This window comes from Miscanthus floridulus, chromosome 5 (assembly GCF_019320115.1).
Source record: "Miscanthus floridulus cultivar M001 chromosome 5, ASM1932011v1, whole genome shotgun sequence".
In the NCBI taxonomy this organism is placed as follows: Eukaryota; Viridiplantae; Streptophyta; class Magnoliopsida; order Poales; family Poaceae; genus Miscanthus; species Miscanthus floridulus.
In genome coordinates this window covers 109,287,676-109,308,127 of record NC_089584.1, presented here as the reverse complement: position 1 = coordinate 109,308,127, position 20,452 = coordinate 109,287,676, and the positions used below count along the sequence as shown (strand labels likewise).

The window sequence follows — 20,452 nt, the reverse complement described above, 5'->3', positions numbered from 1 at the left end:
CGAAGTAAACGCGCCGTTAGTTTTACTTGGAGGCACTAGTAGTACATAGTAGCTCTGATCGATGCACGGGGTTTATCTGTTCAAGGCCCGGCTGCTGCTGCCTCCCCGTGTTGATTGGCTGCGCGCGTGCGTTCTTGTTCGTTCGTGCGTTCGCCGTCCAAGGCTGTCCCGTTTGCGATGTGATTCCAACCAGAAAGCAGCGAAAGGTTTGGCATTTTTCTTTCTTCGTCTCGCCATTTGTGATCACGGATGGAGACATGGCTCGCGCCGCCACGAGCTGCGGCGTGGTGCGCTCCGCCTGCGGTGCCGCGCCAAACAGACAGGCTTCGTCCGATGCGGAAGCGGAATCTGCCCACCTGATGGCTAGTGGTGGCGCGGTGGTGATGAAGTGGTGGCAAGTGGCAAGTGGCAAGTGGCAACGCACCGGCGTGTGCCGCCCGGCTTCGGCGCCGCGGTGGTTGGGTGCGCTGGGGAACACGCTCGCGCGCGAGATCGGGGCCACGTGCGGCGCGGAGGATGCGGGCGTTACGGATCCAACCCCATCCCCACCTGCGGGCCGCGTGCTGTCCAGCCCCATTGCCGATCACGGCCGGCTAGTAGTTTTGTTTTTTTAGAAAATTCCGTGCGTGCCATCGGATAATTCCACGATACCGTGGAAGCCTCTGAAAAATGAGTCTCGATATGAGTGATATCGAAAATATTTCCACGTTCCACGAGTGCCACTGCTGTCAGAACCGTTAGGATTTTCTACTGTCAACAAGAGCAGATTGTTTTCCTTTTTTTAAAATCCCATAACTGCCCTTGCTATCAGGAATGCGAAGTGCAAAACTGGTTGGTGGGCCACGTATTGTTCTTGGACACCTGTTGCTCGCGAATGACTCGAACCGAGGCGGGGCAGCGGCAGTAGATCCAGGCGGCTAGAGCAGTGATTCCCCAGAGGCAGATCCCGGCGACGGCGGTTCCCAGGCAGCGCGGGTGGTCCACAGGCGGCTCGCGTTTTCCCAGGCTACCGACGACGCGCGGATCTCGGTACGTGGCAGCGCGCGGCTCCAGCTTGCTAACGCGCGGGTCCCAGCCACAGCACGTAGGCACCGGAGGCGGCGCGCGTCCAGGCGGCAGCGCGCGGGTCCCGCCCGGGGCGCGCGAGCGCACAAGTCCATGGCGGGATGGCTTCACCGGAACCTGAGCCTTGTCGTCCAGATTGGCTTCTCGACGGGTCAATCATTGTGCTCCCTCCACCTCTGTGGCTCTGTGGTACTGTTGAACCATGGATAGCTATAGTTTTGATACTGCGTTCATCTGTAGGATGGATCCGAAAACAAGTTTCTTCCTTGATATCCGACTGTTTGGTAATAATACTAGAGTGGAGGGTGGCTGGTATAGTTCCAGCAAGGTTGTAGACAGTGATTATACTAATTTCAAGGACTTCGTTGATGACATCTTGCATTCCTACCCTAGCGGCTACAATGATGTTATCAAACTATTCTACCTTGCTGATGAATCCCATGTAGAAATCAGAACAGACCAAGACCTGCTTGCAATGTTTGCTAAGCATGAGAGCTCTAGAGTCATCTGCATGTCCATTGGCTACTTCGATACTAGGAAGCCAAATGTTCTTATTCCTGATTGGAACATATCCAATGCTATCATCTCTGATGCTGTGCCTTGTACACCTTCCTTGCCACAAAATCCTCCTCTCAAAGCTATCACACAAAGCACCCAACCTACAGAAACTGATTCCCATGCTACCCAACCTACTCAAACAACTGACGACACATTGAAAACATATCTTGTGAATCCTTTCCCACAAAATGAGCATGTTGGAGATGATGATGATGAGGTTGAATATAGTGATCATGAAACTGCCGACTATGTGCCCAGCTCTGAATTTGAACTAGAATCGGGCTATGGAACTGATGATGCCTCATCTGATGAGGAGCAGCAGGACCCACCCTAGCCTATAGAACCATAAATTGTTTATGATGTTAATGACCCACCAATGGAAGTAGGCAACATTTATCCCAATATGAGTGTGTTTAAGTTGGCTATTGCTCAACATTCAATCAAGCATAAGTATGAATATAACATTGAGAAGAGTGATCCAGGGAGGTATAGGGCACATTGCTCTTCCAAATTAGAAGGGTGTCAGTGGATGATCCATGCATCAACAATGTAAGACAAGGTTGCAGTTAAGGTAAATCATACCGATTTTTATAAATACGAGTCCTTTCCATTTATTTTACATGTTTATGATGCTAATGACATTGCTGGTTTTGTTTCATAGGTGAAGAAAAACCCCTATGGTCATTCATGTGGTAGTACAAGGAGGAGTGGAAAGGTGAAGCAAGCCACTCAGTTTTTGGTTTGTGAGAAGGTTAAGGATTGGTTAGTGGAAGATGCCAGCATTGGACCTAAAGAACTGCAGAGAAGGATCAAAGATGAACATAAAGTTGTTGTGTCATATAAAAGGGTTTATTATGGTAAAGAGTTGGCGCTGAAACAATTGTTTGGTGATTAGGACAAAAGCTTCAACAACCTGTTTAGATTCAAAGCAGCAGTTGAAGAGGCATGTCCTGGCAGTTTTGTCCTCATAGATAACTATACCATTAAGGAGAAGATCAGGTTTAGAAGGCTGTTTTTTACACTAAAACCATGTGTCGATGGTTTTCTTAGAGGATGTAGGCCATATTTGGCTGCTGATAGCACATTTTTGACTGGTAAGTTCAAGGGTCAGCTAGCAGTAGCTTGTGCAATAGATGGGCACAACTGGATGTACCCAGTTGGACTTGGAGTGTTTGACTCTGAGACAACTGAGAATTGGAGTTGGTTCTTTCAGCAACTCAAGGATGCTATAGGCACACCACCAGGATTATCAATATGCACAGATGTAGGTCAAGCAATCATGGCAGGGGTAGCAGCTATTTTTCCAAATGTAGAGCATAGGGAGTGCATGATGCATTTAGTTAGTAACTTTAAAAAGAGGTATCATGGGAAGGTATTTGATAAGAACTTGTGGCCTGCTGCATATTCTTGGAATTCATACTATTTTAACAAGCATTTGCATGCAATGGCTGAAGCTAAACCTGCTACAGTGAAGTATCTAAGGCAAAATAACACCAAATTGTGGACCAGAAGCCAGTTTTCAACTCTCTCTCCAAGGTAGATTATGTCACTAACAATCTAGCTGAGAGCTTCAACAACTGGATCAAGATTGAGAAAGATCGAAACTTAGATGATCTTATGGATGTGATCAGGCAAAAGCTCATGGTCAAGTGGAATAAAAGAAGAAAAATTGTAGGGAAGATGGATGACAAAATATTACCCCATATTGTGAAGAACCTAAAGGAGAGGAGCAGAAACTTAGATATGGATGTGCTTGAAGATTCAGATGACATTGGAGAAGTGATAAGGAGGGGTGGTTCAGGTTATAGGTATGCTAATTATATTGCTGGTTTTATTGTAACTAATATGAATCCTTACTGGTTACATATTTATGATGCTAATTGCAATGCTGATTTTATTTTAATTAATCTAAATCCTTGCTGGTTACATGTTTATGATACATGTATGCTATTAACCTTAAGGAGAGAACTTGTACATGCAGAGAGTGGCAAGTTTTAGGAAAGCCTTGCAATCATGCAATTGCTATGATCACTTCTATTAGAGGTCAGATTCTTGAGGATTATGTGGACTCCTACTTCTCAGTTGACATGCTAAAATCAGCATACGAGGAGGTAATTCTAGCTTTGCCAGACAAGTCTCAGTGGCCTGAGTCTCAGCATGGTTTCTTCATGCATCCACCATTGCTGAAATCAACTTCTAGAAGGAGAAAGACACAGAGGCATAAGGGCAGTGCCGAAGGTGGGCAAGGTAGAAAAGGGAGGCACCAGTGTCCAATTTGCAAGCAACATGGACACCACTGGTGGACCTACAAAGAAGGTGATCCAGAAGACAAAGTGAAAGGTCCTAATGGCTAGAGGGGAGGTGAATAGCCTAATAAAATTTCTACAACAACACTTAACAAAGTGGTTAGACAATTATGAGGCGAAGCGAGTGTTACGCTAGCCTACTTAAAATGCAAGCCACCTACCACAATTCTAGTTTAGATAGTGTCTATTCACACAATAGCAAAGACACTATTCTATGTTAGTGTGCTCTCAAAGACTAACTAAAGAGCCACACCAACCAAGTAAGTAAGCTCTCACAACTAGTTACACTAAAGAGCTTGTCAACTAGTTTGCGGTAAAGTAAAGAGAGTGATTAGGATAGTTATACCACCGTGTAGATGAAGTACCAATCAATCACAAAGATGAATAACAATGGAGACCAATTACCTCGGAATCAAAGGATGAACACAATGATTTTTACCGAGGTTCACTTGCTTGCCGGCAAGCTAGTCCTCGTTGTGGCGATTCACTCACTTGGAGGTTCACGCGCTAATTGGCTTCACACGCCAAACTCTCAATAGGGTGCCGCACAACCAACACAAGATGAGGATCACACAAGCCACGAGCAATTCACTAAAGTACATTTTGGCTCTCCGCCGGGGACAAGGTCAAGAACCCCTCACAATCACCACGATCGGAGCTGGAGACAATCACCACCTCCGCTCGACGATCCTCGCTGCTCCAAGCCGTCTAAGTGGCGGCAACCATCAAGAGTAACAAGCGAAATCCGCAACGAACCACGATCACTAAGTGCCTCTAGATGCAATCACTCAAGCAATGCACTTGGATCACTCCCAATCTCACTATGATGATGAATCAATGATATAGATGAGTGGGAGTCCTTTGGCTAGGCTCACAAGGTTGCTATGTCAATGAAAATGTGTAAGAGTTGTCCCTTGAGCCGGCCATGGGGCTATAAATAGAGCCCCCATTAAATAGAGCCGTTATACCCCTTCACTGGGCAAAACGCGCTCTGACTGGATGCTCCGGTCATACTGACCGGACGCTGGCCCTCAGCGTCCGGTCGCCCGATGGATGCCACGTGTCATCGCCTTCAAACGCTGTTCGTCAGATTCCAACGGCTACGAAGCTGACCGGACGCTCCGGTCAAAACTGACCGGACGCTGAAGCCCTAGTGTCCGGTCGTTTCCAGTAAGCTCCCCGAGGCATGTTTTTTCGACCAAACGCGTTCGGTCCACCTTGACCGGACGCAGACCAGCGTCCGGTGCTCAACCCTACCTACTGTGTCGTCTGACAGCTCGACCGGACACAGCCTTTCAGCGTCTGGTCGCTGAGTGACCCAGTGTCTGGTCAGTAGACCGACGCCAGCATCATTTCGACCAACTCCATTTCAACTCTAACTTCTTCACCCTTGCTCAACTGTGCCAATCACCAAGAATTTTGCATCCGGCGCAATAGAAAATAGACATTTCATTTTTCCAAAAGCGCTGAATCTCAACCCTGCAAACACCTTGTGCATATGTGTTAGCATATTTTCACAAATGTTATCAAGGGTGTTAGCACTCCACTAGATCCTAAATGCATATGCAATAAGTTAGAGCATCTAGTGGCACTTTGATAACCGCATTCCGATACGAGTTTCACCCCTCTTAATAGTACGGCTATCAAACCTAAATGTGATCACACTCTCTAAGTGTCTTGATCACCAAAACAAAATAGCTCCTACAAGTTATACCTTTGCCTTAAGCTTTTTGTTTTTCTCTTTCTTCTCTTCAAGTTTAAGCCCTTGATCATCTCCATGCTATCACCATTGTTATGTTATGATCTTCATTTGCTTCTCTACTTGAAGTGTGCTACCTATCTCATGATCACTTGATGAACTAGGTTAGCACTTAGGGTTTCATCAATTCACCAAAACCAAACTAGAGCTTTCACAAAGCTGCCATGCTTGTAGCTAGGTATTATCAAACTTCATAACTCTTGCATCCTCTATTTATATTTCTTGTAAATCTGTATTTTCCAGTTCATGTAATGAAAAATGAATAATGTTGCAGAAGACCTCCAAAATCTAAGAAGACAAAAACAAATGAACCTACAACATAATTGAGCATTGATGCACCCTCTCTACAATCTTCACCAACAATGGCATTCCCTCCTGAGACACCAATTGAGTTGGCTGCACTTGTTACCAAGAAAAAGAGGACACCATCATCGTCATCAAACTCAATCAAGTAAGTAACCTGACTGTAATTCTTTTCAGCTACATGGAGAAGACATGTTCACTATCCCTAACTACCATACTATTGTCCTCATTATAGGATGTCAGGGTCTGGTTCCAACCAACTTGAACCAATTGCCCTAGCAATCATGCTTCCAACTGTAGAGAAGTCGACTAAAGGAAAGAGGGGCAAGGCCAAGCTTGTGCAGGATAAGAAGAAGGCGCCTACTCCTCGAGATAGTCTAGCAATGTGCACTAGAAGCAAAGTAGACCATTCCACTCCTGAAAGCCCAACATTGTGCACCAGAAGCAAAAGGAAGCTAGATGTCTAATTGTTGTGTGTTTTATTTTGCATGACATTGTCTTTTGGATTGTCTCTATGGAACTGTTAGAGATCTATCATGTTTGTTATGTAAGACTTGATAAGTGAACATGGGCTATCTTTAATATGCGCACCTAGAACTTATGTAAGACACTTCTATGATATGCTGCTACTGTCTATGTGAGCCACAACTGTCCATGCATTTATATTAGCCAAAATAATAGCAATGCCATATTCATGCAGTGGCGCACGTAGAATTTGAATTTTGTTGCACATCTATGAAGGAGGGGCATAAGCGTCTTTTTAAGCTAGGGATAACTGTTGTTTGTTGCAGTATAGACGGTAGTGGCACACATAGAACATAAGAGCATTTTGGATGGCACTCATGTCCAGATCAATTATTCAGTGATTTTTCTGGTATCGTGGAATCATTTAGTGGCACACACGGAATTTTCTCTTGTTTTTTTCGCCACCAGGGCAGAGCCGGTCGGCAGAACCACGGTGCGGCACGGTGCCACGGTTGTGTCTCCTCCCGATGCCGGGAGGGACGACTCACGAGCCGCATGTTACCCTCAAGGCTACGCCGGCCGCTGCGTCGAATTCGGCCTGCGTTGCTGTACCAGTACGCCGTGTGGGATACGCACATGATGTTGTCCGCCTAGCCGTCTAGCACGGCGTTACGAGAGGGAATTTGAGAGCAGATCGGACAAACACGTTGAGATCCAAGGCTAGGTTCCAAAGGCCAAGGGGACTGATCGATCCAGCCTTCCTAGGTGTGGCACAAAAGCGAGTTCTTGCAGTCGCACAGGAGGACAAAAGCTTTGGGTCATTCGTTCCCAGTTTTCCAGGGAAGCTATGATGGATGTAGATGCAGAGTGAGTGTTCTTATATCGGTAGTGAGATTATCTCCATGAACAACATCCAAAATATAAGACTCATTCATCGTTTGGGTAGCGCTATAGTCAAAGGGTTCAATACACATTCAACATCCTCTCCAACAACAGGACCCAAAAGAGAATCATTTATGCAAATGAGTTTCTTGGAGAGAGGATACTCATATTTAGATTATGTCTCTTAGACAATTCAAAATAGGTCTCCCGTATAAGTACTCTGTTGGAGGATGATTTTGGATCTCCTACTATTCATTTTGGGTTTGAATGTCCATATAGGTCACCTATTGGAGATAGTCTGAGGACGGACATGTGTAGGCAACTATGGGAGAGATTTCATCACTTATTATGCTTTAGTAAACAACTAGGCAGCGTGTTCGTGTGTTGCTACGGGACAACTAAATCTTTTATACTAAAAACACACGGATCGCACGATAAGATAACAATACTGTTAAATTAAATACCGACGTCAAAGTGACATTTAATTCAAAAAGCAAAGTTCATAAAATTAACACAGTCATGGAGAGCGCCGACGTCGCAGGCTCACAAACTCTACTGTATAGACTTTTTCGTGATACGGCTAAGATAATATTTTATATCGATAAAAAGAATTCTACGATATCTATTTCTTTCATGCGCCAATAAATTTATGAATAAGTTCTGCTGCATCTCCATATAATTATGTACACACAGGTTCGAGTATATATGCAAATAGGTTCGTGTCCGTGCGTTACTATGGGATAACTAAACTTTTATACTAAAAATACATGGATCGCACAATAAGATAACAATACTGTAAAAGTATATGACCGACGTTAAAGTGACATTTAATCCAAAAAGCTAAGTTCGTGAAATTTACACAGTCACTGAGAGCGTGGCGTCGCGGCTCACAAACTCTACTGTGTAGATCTTTCTGTGATGCGGCTAAGATTATTTTTTATACCGACAGGAAGAGATTTCCGATATCCATTTCTTTCGTGCGCCAATAAATCCATGAATAAGTTCCACCATATCTCCATACCATCCTGTACACGGCACTGGCAAATGAATTAGCCACAACTTATGTAATTAGTTTTATAATTAGCTCATGTTTAATCCTCCTAATTGATATCTAAAAATTCAATGTGACAGGGACTAAAGTTTAGTCCTAGGATCCAAACATCCCTGACTCTCGACTCTGGCTGGCTGCTCACTTGCACCACCATGCCTTTATTGTCCACCCTTTAAAAATATCATAACTTTAAGGTTGTCATTTGTGTATGCCGTAGGATTGGGATGCTTTGCACTGATCCATGAGGGTATCCATGAGAGTCAAAATTTTTGATGCCATTATGACGTCTAAGCTTACAAATCAGACAGAGACGAACTTGATTGTTAAAATATTTTCAACACTGCTTTCATATACTCCATCTGTCCCAAAATAGAATTCATTGGCCCCGTTCGCTTGTCTTAAAATGGCTTGTTCGGCTTCTTTTTTCAGCCAAAACAGTATTTTTCTCTCACAATAATTTAGCCGGAACAGTGTTTTTCAGCCAAATTTCATACCAGCGAACGGGGCCATTCTCGCTTTCCGAGAAGTTAATTTTTTTTAACTTCGACCAATTATATATAAAAGAATATTAATATTTATAATACATAATTAGTATCATTACAGATAACATTGAATATATTTTCATAATAAACTTATTTGGAGATATAAATATTGCACGTATTTTTTACAAACCTAGTCAAAGTTGAGAAAGTTTGACCTGCACGCATCCCATAACGACTTATATTTTAGGGTAGAGGAAGTATATGCTAATGGGAGTAGTCAACTGAAAGTGGTGATAAACACAATACTTTCATATTATGGCCCCGTTCGCTGATCTGAATTTTGGCTGAAATTGGCTAAAAACATTGTTCTGACTGAATTGTTGTGAAAGAAAAATACTGTTCCGGCTGAAAAAACAAACTGAATAAGCCGAATATGGGGTAAGACGAACGGGGCCTGTATGGTAATGAGAGCACGAAAAAACGCAGGGGAATGGACCTATATATTAATTGTGGGAATATTCGTTTAGAAAATTGCAGAAGGTTCATCAGTCTCACCATGTATAACCTGTAAATCTTTTATTTGGCACAACTGATGTTTCCTTCCATGCATGATTATTATTTTCTTCCATGCATGATTATTGTTTCCTTCCATACATGTGGCCTCAGGTGATCGATTTGTTTCCTTCAAAACAGGCGGGGATCGCAGGGATGACAGTTTCTTTTTCTACCGTGCCTTTCCTTTTCTCGCTCGCCCGTTGGACAGCGTGGGAGGTGGGATCGATCGCATAGAGTGGTAGACGGACGAATCAAGACAATTGTCGCATCAAAACAGTGTCCACACTTTGTTCTTTTTAGTTGGAGGAGATATATACCTTCTAAAATGGTTCTTCATCGCATGTTAGGAATCAAAGTCCATTACAGAATTACCCATGTAACATTTCAGAGTCCTGTTTGTGTTCCTCATATAACTAGGGGTCCATTTGGATCACTGGACTAGTTATTAGTCTAACTAAATATTTTAGGTGACTAAAGTTTAGTCATGTCCTGATTGGATACATGGTCTGCTGAGAGAAACTTACAACTAGTTAGGTTAGAATAAAAATTAAGTCCACCGATTTAAATGATGGCTATAGTAACCTTTAGTCTTGTGAACCAAACAGAACCTATCTCTGCCTATCCTCTGTCAGCGTCCTATGATAAGAGGTCTACAAGTTAGTGAAAAAATGTTAAACTGAGAGCATTATTAGGCTAACGAACAGCGGTATGCACGGTACTGTTTACACCGTAGAGGTTGGGATTTTAGATGTTCCGATATCTAGAAAGATAAGCATATCATTAACCAGCTGGTATTACACTAACACTAGTATCCAACAGAGGTACTTTTTTCTTTGAAACGATATCCAATAGAGATATAGGTGAGCGTAAGACAAATGATGAAAAGACTCATCAATATGAACTCCCGGAATAAAGGCCTAAGGCCCCGTTTAGATCCAAAAATTTTTGGATTTTGGTTTACTGTAGCATTTCGTTTGTATTTGGTAATTAGTGTCTAATTATGGACTAATTAGGTTCAAAAGTTTCGTCTCGCGATTTCTCGATCAACTGTGTAATTAGTTTTTTTTTTCATCTATATTTAGTACTCCATGCATATGCCGCAAGATTCGATGTGACAGTTACTGCATAAAAATTTTTGGATTCTAAACAGGCCCTAAATGAGGGGATATGACAGCTAAGATGTCAGGGAAAACGCCGTATCCATCCAAGTCTGCAAACAACAGATCAAACAGATGAGGTTACCACTCCTTGTTTAGATTGAGTATAGGAATCAGTATTTGACACTGTAGCATTTTCGTTTGTATTTAATAATTATTGTCTAATCATGATCTAACTAGGTTCAAAAGATTTATCTCATAATTTATAATCAAACTGTGTAATTAGTTATTTTTTTATCTACATTTAATACTCCATATATATATATTCAAAAATTTAATATGATAAAAAAAAGTGAAAAAACTTACGATCTAAACAAGGCCTCAGTATCCGTTGCATAATTCTGCCACTAGGAGCATAGGAGAGAGGAATCAAATAGGCTTGGGCATGTTATTCTTGTCAGCTGACGTCCTGATAGAGACAGAGAGAGACTTGTCAGCTGACAAGCTCGGCCTTTTATTATTATCTTGGGCAGTTGGGCTTGGGCCAGGCCTTTCTATTTGCTATGTCTCACCTTACAAACCGGGGTAGTTGCATTACAGTGCACTCATGCAGATTTTGTACTCGTTCCTAAAAAAAATGCAGATTATGTACTCGTACAATTCATTAGGAAATACAGGTAACATGAAATATTCTAGGATTGTTCTACCAGTGCCTCTGTCAAATGGTTGTTACTAAGCGTCTGTTTGGACCCCTCTAACTTACGGGACGTTTTTGCTTTTCTATATATACATGGTTTTGTTATGTATATATAGAAAAATCAAAACATCTTATAATTTGAAACTAATTGAGATAGACCGGGGCTGACTTGACTCTGTGCTCTCAAGGTAGAAGTACAATAGAATCCTTCCAAAATAAGGTGGGACGAACTTCAACTTGTGGTGCTTGTATGTGAAACAGTATACATTCCCATAATGACAACATTACATATAAGAGTGTTTATTTTCATTTAAAAAAATAAGAAAGAAAGAAAGAAAAGAAAGCTACGCGTTCCGATGCTGAATCCCCCTTCAACATTCAGAATGCACTACAAAATTGAGCTCTCTCCTATTCCAGAAAGTTAATAGTGTGTCAGCTGTATTTCTAATTGCAGTTGATGGAACATTTTCTTAGTGGACATACAGCAGAAAGTCTCGTTCAGATATAGGCACAATTATTTGTTTTGAATGAAAGGACAAAACATCTGTACGGATACCAGGCTGTATGTTCCATGTATGAGCGTAGTCTTCCCATCTTGTCACATGGCTCATGGCTGCAAGGGTCATGCTCGTGCATGGCTGACCAGAGCGATTGATGAACTCAGAAATATGAAATCAGTTAGCCTGTGAAAGCAAGGCCCTGTGAAAGCAAGGCTATGCAGGCACAGATGATCTTGCTTCTCTGGAAACGCCAGTGCATATAATAGTCTGCATTCTGAAAAAACATGAATTAAACCATTAAACCAATTGGAAAAAATCGAGAAATTGCCAAGCAAAAATCCTATCTGGACAAAAAATATATCCCTCATATATATATATTTTTTTGACCTTACCTACCATATTCAGGTCAGCCTGTATCATCTTGGGCTTCAGTATCATCGTCAAGGATAACGTATTTTGAAGTCCCATTGGAAGATTGGATATTTGTCCCAATATCTTCTTTGTGATGCCCTTTTTTTAACCTTTTATACCTTCATCATACAGCACAAACAATTGTTAGTCAATATTCTCCATGCATTAGAAATAAACACATGCTTCCTATTTAAAGATTCAAAGTTAGAAATTTTTGTGAGTTGATTTACCAATTGTGGATCGGTAACAATAATAACATGGAAATGAAATATGAAAGTTTCGACTCACTTGTAAATATTGAATAGACTGACACCAAATATTATAATTGCCAGCCCAAGCGCCTTTAACCATGTAAATGGATCATGAAAGAATAGCACAGCAACCTGCATTTTTTATTGTAGACTCACAATCACATGAATGAACTAGCATAGATGAATTTTGTATAAACTAACATGGAAAGCAAAATCAAACTTTAGTTATACCAGAATAGTGACAGCTTCCTTCACAATTCCTGCTACAGTCACTGTTACAGCACTAGTCACAGAAACAAGGACATATTCTGTCAAAACCTGCAAGTGAACAGATCTGTTACAAAACATTTTAAAAGAACAATCGGGAGAGGCACATTCATGCCTTAATAATAAATCAATAGTAGACTCCAGAAAGAGAAGAATTGTTACAAGTATTGTGGTGGAATTGAAAAAAACAAACTCCCTCAATAGTCCAACTAGCTCATGGTGTCATAGCACACAATGAGCCACAGTCTAAGTAATAGTTAACAGAATCAACCATGCTTCACCGGTTCACCCTATTACATGATGTGTTTAAACACTTTAATCTATATTATAAAAAAATAGCAATACCTACACTCCTGGTTTCCTTAATGGGCAACAATTCTGAAACAACACATCCCACTAGAATGGACTGGTACTTTGACATCGAGGGGGTAGTTGTTATGTTTAATTCTAAGTTAGAAGAAAGCATAAATATTTATTCCCCAAAAAGGAGTACACGACACAGTCACATACCATGAGAAAGGCCAAAGCACCACCTAGAAGCAACAACAAGCTGCTTCTTATTATGTGAGCAGAACTATCAAAAAAGGGGCTTGCTCTGAAGTCGTGCCATGGATCCATCACAATGGAAATAATTGCTGTCACTATTGCCATTACTGGGGTAACATGGCTCATCAAGGTAAAAGGATTCTTTAATCCTGCATGGCAAAATAAAATAAAATAATGATGCTGTAAATCTGTCATTTAACATGTTGATTGACTCAGTAGAATAAACTGCATTTGAAGTTGTCAATTTTAATATTTCAGACCATACTGGTATAGATTCTAATGCAATGTATTCACAGAACAGCTGATATGGAATAGTTTTGAGGCAATACCGCAAGATCAGTAGTTGTACTTCCAAAGAAATTAAGCCAATCAAATCTATATGAATATTTATGAACCTTGTATGACTGTTTTTCAGGTATGTGACTGCAAGGTTGTCACTTAGTATCCCAATCCATATCCTAGAATGTTAGGATACTACGATTCTACCAAGTCGAAACGAAACGATACCAAACCCACCATAAGTCTTAAATTTCATAGTATCCCGATCTCGTAAGATAGGTAGGATCTTACATATGATCCCAATGATCTTACGATCTTGCATAATAATTGAAATAATGATTTTTTTTAAATGACTCAGCTGTGATAAAATATTAGGTGGATTGAAAATAATGTCAACAAGTCCACTTAAATTTACAAAAAGTCAACTAAATTAATCAAAATGAATATCATAGGAGTCAACTAAATTTACAATGGAGATGAAACCCGAAAGAAAATCGTTGGGGCGTAACCCTCTTAGCGACGCGCCATATCGGAACCCGGGTATGGTGTTAAATGGGCAAGGGCCGGGTCGTCACCCCCGTGACGCGCCGTGTCGTGATCCGGGCATGGTGTCAAGTAACCAAGGATCGGGTCGTCGCTTCCTTAGTGGCGCGCTACATCGGCGCCCGGGTGTAGTGAAAAATGAGCAAGGGTCTTCGCATCAGAGTCGACGGGTGCGAAGGGTAAGGAAGCTAGTCGAACCATCTAGGATCCGTTTAGGTAGTTGGAATGTAGGGTCACTTACAGGTAAGTTAAGAGAATTAGTTGATACCGCGACTAGGAGGCGTGTAAATATATTATGCGTTCAAGAGACTAAATGGAAGGGTCAGAAGGCGAAGGAGGTGGACAATACAGGTTTCAAGCTTTGGTACACAGGGACAGTCGCGAATAGAAATGGAGTAGGAGTTTTGATTGATAAGAGCCTCAAGAATGGTGTGGTGGGAGTGAGAAGGCAAGGAGATAGGATTATCTTAGTCAAGCTTGTCGTTGGTGATATGGTATTGAACGTAATTAGTGCGTATGCCCCCCAAGTAGGCCTCGACGAGAGTGTTAAGAGACAGTTCTGGGAAGACTTAGATGGCCTGGTTAGAGCTATACCTAGTAGTGAGAAAGCTTTTTATAGGAGGAGATCTTAATGGACATGTAGGTACTACAAGCGCAGGTTTCGAGGCAGTTCATGGAGGTTTTGGGTATGGTAGTAGGAATCAGGAGGGGGAGGAAGTTCTGGACTTCGCGGTAGCTTTTGACCTGATGATAGCCAACACTTTCTTTAGAAAGAGAGAATCTCATCTAGTGACCTTCAGTAGCGGACAACACTGTAGCCAGATTGACTTTGTCCTCACAAGAAGAAAGGACAAACGAGCATGCTTGGATTGCAAGGTGATACCAGGGGAGTGTGTTGTTTCTCAACATAAGCTTTTGGTGGCAGATTTTCGTTTTCAGGTGCGTGCCCGTAGGGATAAACAAGCTAAGATTGAAAGAATAAAGTGGTGGAAACTGAAAGGGGAGACGTCAGAGGTATTTAGGGAAATGGTTATCAAAGAGGGCTCTTGGAAGGAAGACGACGACATAAACAATATGTGGGACAAGATGGCAACCAACATTCGGAAGGTAGCCTCAGAGGTGTGTGGAGTAACCAAAGGAAGGGGACGCGAGGCTAAAGATACTTGGTGGTGGAACGAGGAAGTTCAAAGGGCTATTAAGGAGAAGAAAGAATGCTATAGACTCTTGTACCATGACAGGAGTGCGGACAACATAGAGAAGTACAAGGTGGCAAAGAAGACTGCAAAGCGAGTTGTAAGTGTGGCAAAGGGTAGAGCGTACGAGGATCTTTACCAACATTTGAGTACGAAGGAAGGAGAGAAGGACATTTATAGGATGGCTAGGGTTCGTGAGAGAAAGACACGGGACTTCAACCAAGTTAAGTGCATTAAGGATGAAAGGGAGCATCTCTTGGTAAAGGAGGATGAGATCCGACATCGATGGCAAGAGTATTTTGACAAATTGTTCAATGGTGAGAATATGGACACAACCTTTCAGTTGGATGACTCTTTTGATGACACCAATAGGCGCTTTGTGCGGAGAATCCAAGAATCTGAGGTCAGAGAGGCGTTGAAAAGGATGAAAGGAGGTAAGGCGATGGGACCGGATGGTATCCCAATCGAGGTGTGGAGATGCCTCGGGGACATAGCTGTAGTATGGTTAACCAAGCTGTTCAACCATATTTTTCGATCGAACAAGATGCCTGATGAGTGGAGGAGAAGTATATTGGTACCGATCTACAAGAATAAAGGGGATATTCAAAGTTGTACAAATTACCGGGGAATTAAGTTGATGAGCCATACTATGAAGCTATGGGAGAGAGTTATCGAGCATCGCTTGAGAGCAATAACGCGGGTCTCTATGAACCAATTTGGTTTCATGCCCGGAAGGTCAACCATGGAAGCCATTTTCTTAATAAGACAAGTTATGGAGCGGTATAGGGAGAAGAAGAAGGACCTACACATGGTTTTTATTGACTTGGAGAAGGCTTATGATAAAATACCAAGGAATGTTATGTGGTGGGCTTTGGACAAACATAAAGTCCCAACGAAGTATGTCGGGCTCATTAAGGACATGTACAACAATGTTGTGACTAGAGTTCGAACAAGTGATGGAGACACGGATGACTTCCCGATTAGGATAGGACTACATCAAGGGTCAGCTTTGAGCCCTTATTTGTTTGCTTTAGTGATGGATGAGGTCACAAGGGACATACAAGGGGACATCCCTTGGTGTATGCTTTTCGCGGACGATGTAGTGCTAGTTGATGAAAGCCGGACAGGAGTGAATCAGAAACTGGAGTTATGGCGGGAGACTTTGGAGTCCAAAGGTTTTAGACTTAGTAGAACTAAAACTGAGTATATGAGATGTGACTTCGGCACTACTACTCGGGAGGAGGAAGATGTTAGTTTGGAAGGTCAAGTAGTGCCTATGAAGGATACTTTTCGATATTTAGGATCAATGCTACAGAGGGACGGGGATATTGATGAAGATGTTAGCCATAGAATCAAAGCAGGGTGGATGAAGTGGCGGCAAGCGTCTGGTGTCCTATGTGACAAAAGGGTACCACAGAAGCTAAAAGGCAAGTTTTATAGGACGGCGATTAGACCTGCTATGTTGTATGGTGCAGAATGTTGGCCTACGAAAAGACGACATATTCAACAGCTAAGTGTCGCGGAAATGCGTATGTTGCGTTGGATTTGCAGGTCATACAAGAAGGAATCGAGTTCGGAACGATGATATACGTGAGAGATTAGGGGTAGCGCCAATTGAAGAAAAGCTTATCCAACACCGGTTGAGATGGTTTGGACATGTGCAACGGAGACCTCCAGATGCACCGGTGCGTAGTGGAATCCTAAGTCAGGATAGTAACGTGAAGAGAGGCAGAGGAAGACCGAAGTTGACTTGGGTAGAGGCAATAAAAGGAGACTTGAAAGGATGGAATATACCTAAAGACTTAGCCTTAGATAGGAGTGCTTGGAAGACAGCTATTCACGTGCCTGAACCTTGATTGTTTCTGTTGGGTTTCAACTCTAGCCTACCCCAACTTGTTTGGGACTTAAAGGCTTTGTTGTTGTTGTTGTTGTTGTTGAATATCATAGGATTCAACCTTTACAACATATTACAAATCTTACTGTCAGGCAAAAAAACAATCCTACCAATAACAAGGATCCCAATCCTAACCATGTGTGGCTGATGACATAAAGGTGTAATAATGTTCATATCTGTGAGTAAAATGCTAAGATAGAAAGCTTACCGTATTCCTCTTTCTTCAGGAATTTTGGAAGACATACATAAGAAAAAAAAAAGGCAAAAGTTCAGTCACGACAGGGATAAAATGAAAATACAGCCACAGATATACGACCATCATTACACAGTATTTAAAAAGTATAAAATAAGAAGATTGTGAAAGCATTATACGATAACAAACCTGGAGAAGAATCTGAGTCATGGACCAGCGGAAACCAGATATAACAGCAGCAAGCATAATAAATATAAATCCCCAGAGATTAAATTCTGTCTCTTTAGCAACTGCAAGATACAAAATTAGGCCACGGTCAAAGATGATAAGATAACAGAAAATATGTAAGTGGCGTGAAGTTAAAAATTAAGATGCAACAGGAAGCTGATAAAATAACTTTCAGAAAAAATGTAAGTGGCATGAAGTTGAGAATTAAGATGCAACAGTAATCCAAAGATTATACTACCAACCCTATAATTTAGTAACACACTAGTTGGAAGGGTATTGTCTTAACCCTGAATACGTTAATGTAAGCATGTGTTACCTGTTAGTAGAACTCCAAATGAAACAACCAGCATGATTCCAAGAAGGCTAAAGCTCGGTTTCTCAAGCCTTCCAAACAAAGAAGGTAAACTTCAGCTTGTGACAAGAAAAATGATACAAAGCATAGAAAAAGAACATGAAAAGACAATTGTAGAGACAAGTAACAGATAAAAAAACATAAGTAGATTCAATGAAGACGAGAAGTTGCTAAAACTGAAGACAATAAGGCCTGTGCAACTAAAGATAGAGTAGCAAGCAAAGTACCTGAACATAAAAGCAAACAGAAGAATGAAAATTGGAGAAGCAGATTTGCACTGCACAAGAATTTAAAAGGGTGAATTAGAAGCCCAAATACTAACTAGTAGACAGAACAAATAATGATCATTTTAGAAAGAATTATACCATTGTAGCAAATGTCACAGTAATGAAAACAAGTGAAATGTTGCTCAGATTTATATCAAGAGCAGTAGCCAAAGCTGTTGGGACAACTGCAGAACGAATACTGGAATTGTTATACATACAAATTAGAATAAATATTGAACTTACTATTTATTGCAACTTAAACAACAAAATACAAACAAATGAGTAAACAGGAAGACAAAATTGTACTAATGTTTTACTAACTTTTTTTTATCAAATCGAGTGAGAAGTGTTTTCTAGATCATAGGCCATGGTTCAAATTTACTGAAATGTAATAACAAAGATACAAACAAGGGAAGTGGCAACCAACTCTATTTTTGAGCTCATATGGCTCTGTAGCAGTTTTGATTCACATTGTGGTGGTAAATGTGAGAGACTGCGCCACCCGCAACCAGGGTTTGATCCCCGCATGGGTGAGATTACCATTTAAAAGAAGCAAGACCACAAATAATTGCAGTTTTCCGTCCTCGCTTAATCTAGCATATAGGTTGTTCTGTATACGCATTTCGCCTCATGGTTGTTTCACACCAAAACGCTTAATTCGCTCCATGCTCAATGCTTTTACCTTACCCCAAAAGACCTAAGACTATGCTTCCCTGATGCTAGTTATACTGTGTTTGACAATCCTATCCACATCCACCACTAGTCAAGAATGGCCAACGTTAGTTTTGCTGAGTATGGAGCACCGAGCTATCCAATTCACATGACAGTTTGCACTATATGTGGAACTGATACTCACCCGACTATAGTAGACACATATGAACAATATTAGAAACAGCACATCACGCAGATACCCACCTCGTAAACAGTAATCCTTCCACGACATTTTACTTGGTCCTCCCTCCAGGCCGCGTTGCTGGAACCACACGATGGCCCTGGACGCCATAGCCTGCAACGTGAAATGCACTGTGTTCATCAGGAATGGCGCCGGGAACTTCCACATGTGCTTCCCCAGCATCTCCTTGTTGTACCTGACCACATGCACGCGCACGGAATGAACACTAGCAACAAACATATCCGCACACGAAGGTAGCCGGAAAATCCGCACAGCAGTATTAACGAACAATACGTGTTACTTACAGCGTCAAGCATGTGCTGAGCGTGTACCAACACGCTATCAACCCGATGACCTTTGCAAGCAACCTCGGCGAGATCGGCAGATCATCAGATCTCGCCGTCGCCCCCGCCTCAATGTCCATCGGTGAGCTGCCGCCGCCCGAGGAGGATGGCAGGAGCGGCAGCTCGAACTCCTCTGAGTCGTCGCTGTCGCTGGTCGCCTCAGCAGCGGCGGTATTGGAGGCGGCGGCGACAGAGGGGTCCCTGCACCACCGCGAGAACGACGGCTCCCTTCGGATCCCGCCCACTTTCTTCCTCGGCGCGCCACCCTCCTCCCGTGACTCTCCCGCCCGCTCATCGAGCTCCACGGCTACCGCCAACGGGACCGCGCCCTCCACCACCTCCGCCTCCGAGTGGTGGTGCCCGTGGCCGTCCTCGACGACGCAGTCCCCCATGGGACGGCGACGGCTGAAGGTCCTACAGAAGCTCGGATCTGGCGTGCGTCGCTGATCGCATCGGCGGTGCGGGGGCGCGAGGCACGCGGCAAAGTGTCGGCAGCGGCGGCGGCCGACGCGAAGCCGCAGGCGAGGGGTTTTGCGGCAGCTTTGGTTCGCTCCGATTTCTGGAAGCAAGTCAAAATCCAGCACCTCGTCGCGGCGACTTCCGAGCGGTTAACTGCAGCTGCGCGGTCCGCGTCTGCCACAGGTAGTTTTCCTTTATGGGAGACGAGGAGCCGTCCTTTTTCTTGGAAAGTCCATTTTTCTCTTAAAACTATCGTTAGATTCCGATTTTGGTCGAGACTCAAAAGTAAATACTACCTCGGCTGAAAATTGTAGTTTAATTTAGCTTTATTATAAGTCAAAATTATCTTACGTTGTCCAAGTTCACAGAGAAATACAAACAACATGTATAATATCAAAATCGTTTTCATTAAATCTAACATGAGTACATGTCTTTGATACTATAAAGGTTAATATATTTTTGGGTAAATTTGGTTAAAACTAAATATTTTTTTTCCTAACACAGTGATACTACTAAAAAATTTAACCATTCAAAGTTGATTTTTGTTAATAATGTTTTAACATGCATATCAATGTATTTACCAAATTAGGACATAATTTAATGGTGAAACCATC

General features: G+C 42.3%; 2 protein-coding genes across 3 annotated transcripts; one reads left to right on the top strand and one right to left on the bottom strand.

Moving 5' to 3' along the window:
• The first annotated feature begins 1,999 nt into the window (after positions 1–1,999).
• Positions 2,000–3,977, top strand: LOC136455104 (uncharacterized). Its single transcript, XM_066455262.1, has 4 exons — positions 2,000–2,109; positions 2,674–2,995; positions 3,133–3,431; positions 3,605–3,977. Exons 1-4 carry the CDS (start codon positions 2,000–2,002, stop codon positions 3,975–3,977), a joined length of 1,104 nt encoding a protein of 367 aa, XP_066311359.1.
• A 7,527-nt stretch (positions 3,978–11,504) lies between these two features.
• On the bottom strand, positions 11,505–20,009 carry LOC136450457 (probable sugar phosphate/phosphate translocator At1g06470). Of its 2 annotated transcripts, none has more exons than XM_066450898.1 (12): positions 19,341–20,009; positions 19,059–19,231; positions 18,243–18,328; positions 18,105–18,154; positions 17,842–17,909; positions 17,487–17,587; positions 17,313–17,325; positions 13,160–13,344; positions 12,614–12,700; positions 12,420–12,514; positions 12,113–12,250; positions 11,505–11,994 (listed from the first exon to the last, which is right to left on the bottom strand). In XM_066450898.1, exons 1-11 carry the CDS (start codon positions 19,769–19,771, stop codon positions 12,127–12,129), a joined length of 1,413 nt encoding a protein of 470 aa, XP_066306995.1. In that variant the 5' UTR covers positions 19,772–20,009; the 3' UTR covers positions 11,505–11,994; positions 12,113–12,126. The 2 variants fall into 2 exon arrangements, with proteins under 2 accessions (XP_066306995.1, XP_066306996.1); XM_066450899.1 differs by having other exon boundaries at positions 12,117–12,250.
• Between the last annotated feature and the right edge of the window lie 443 nt (positions 20,010–20,452).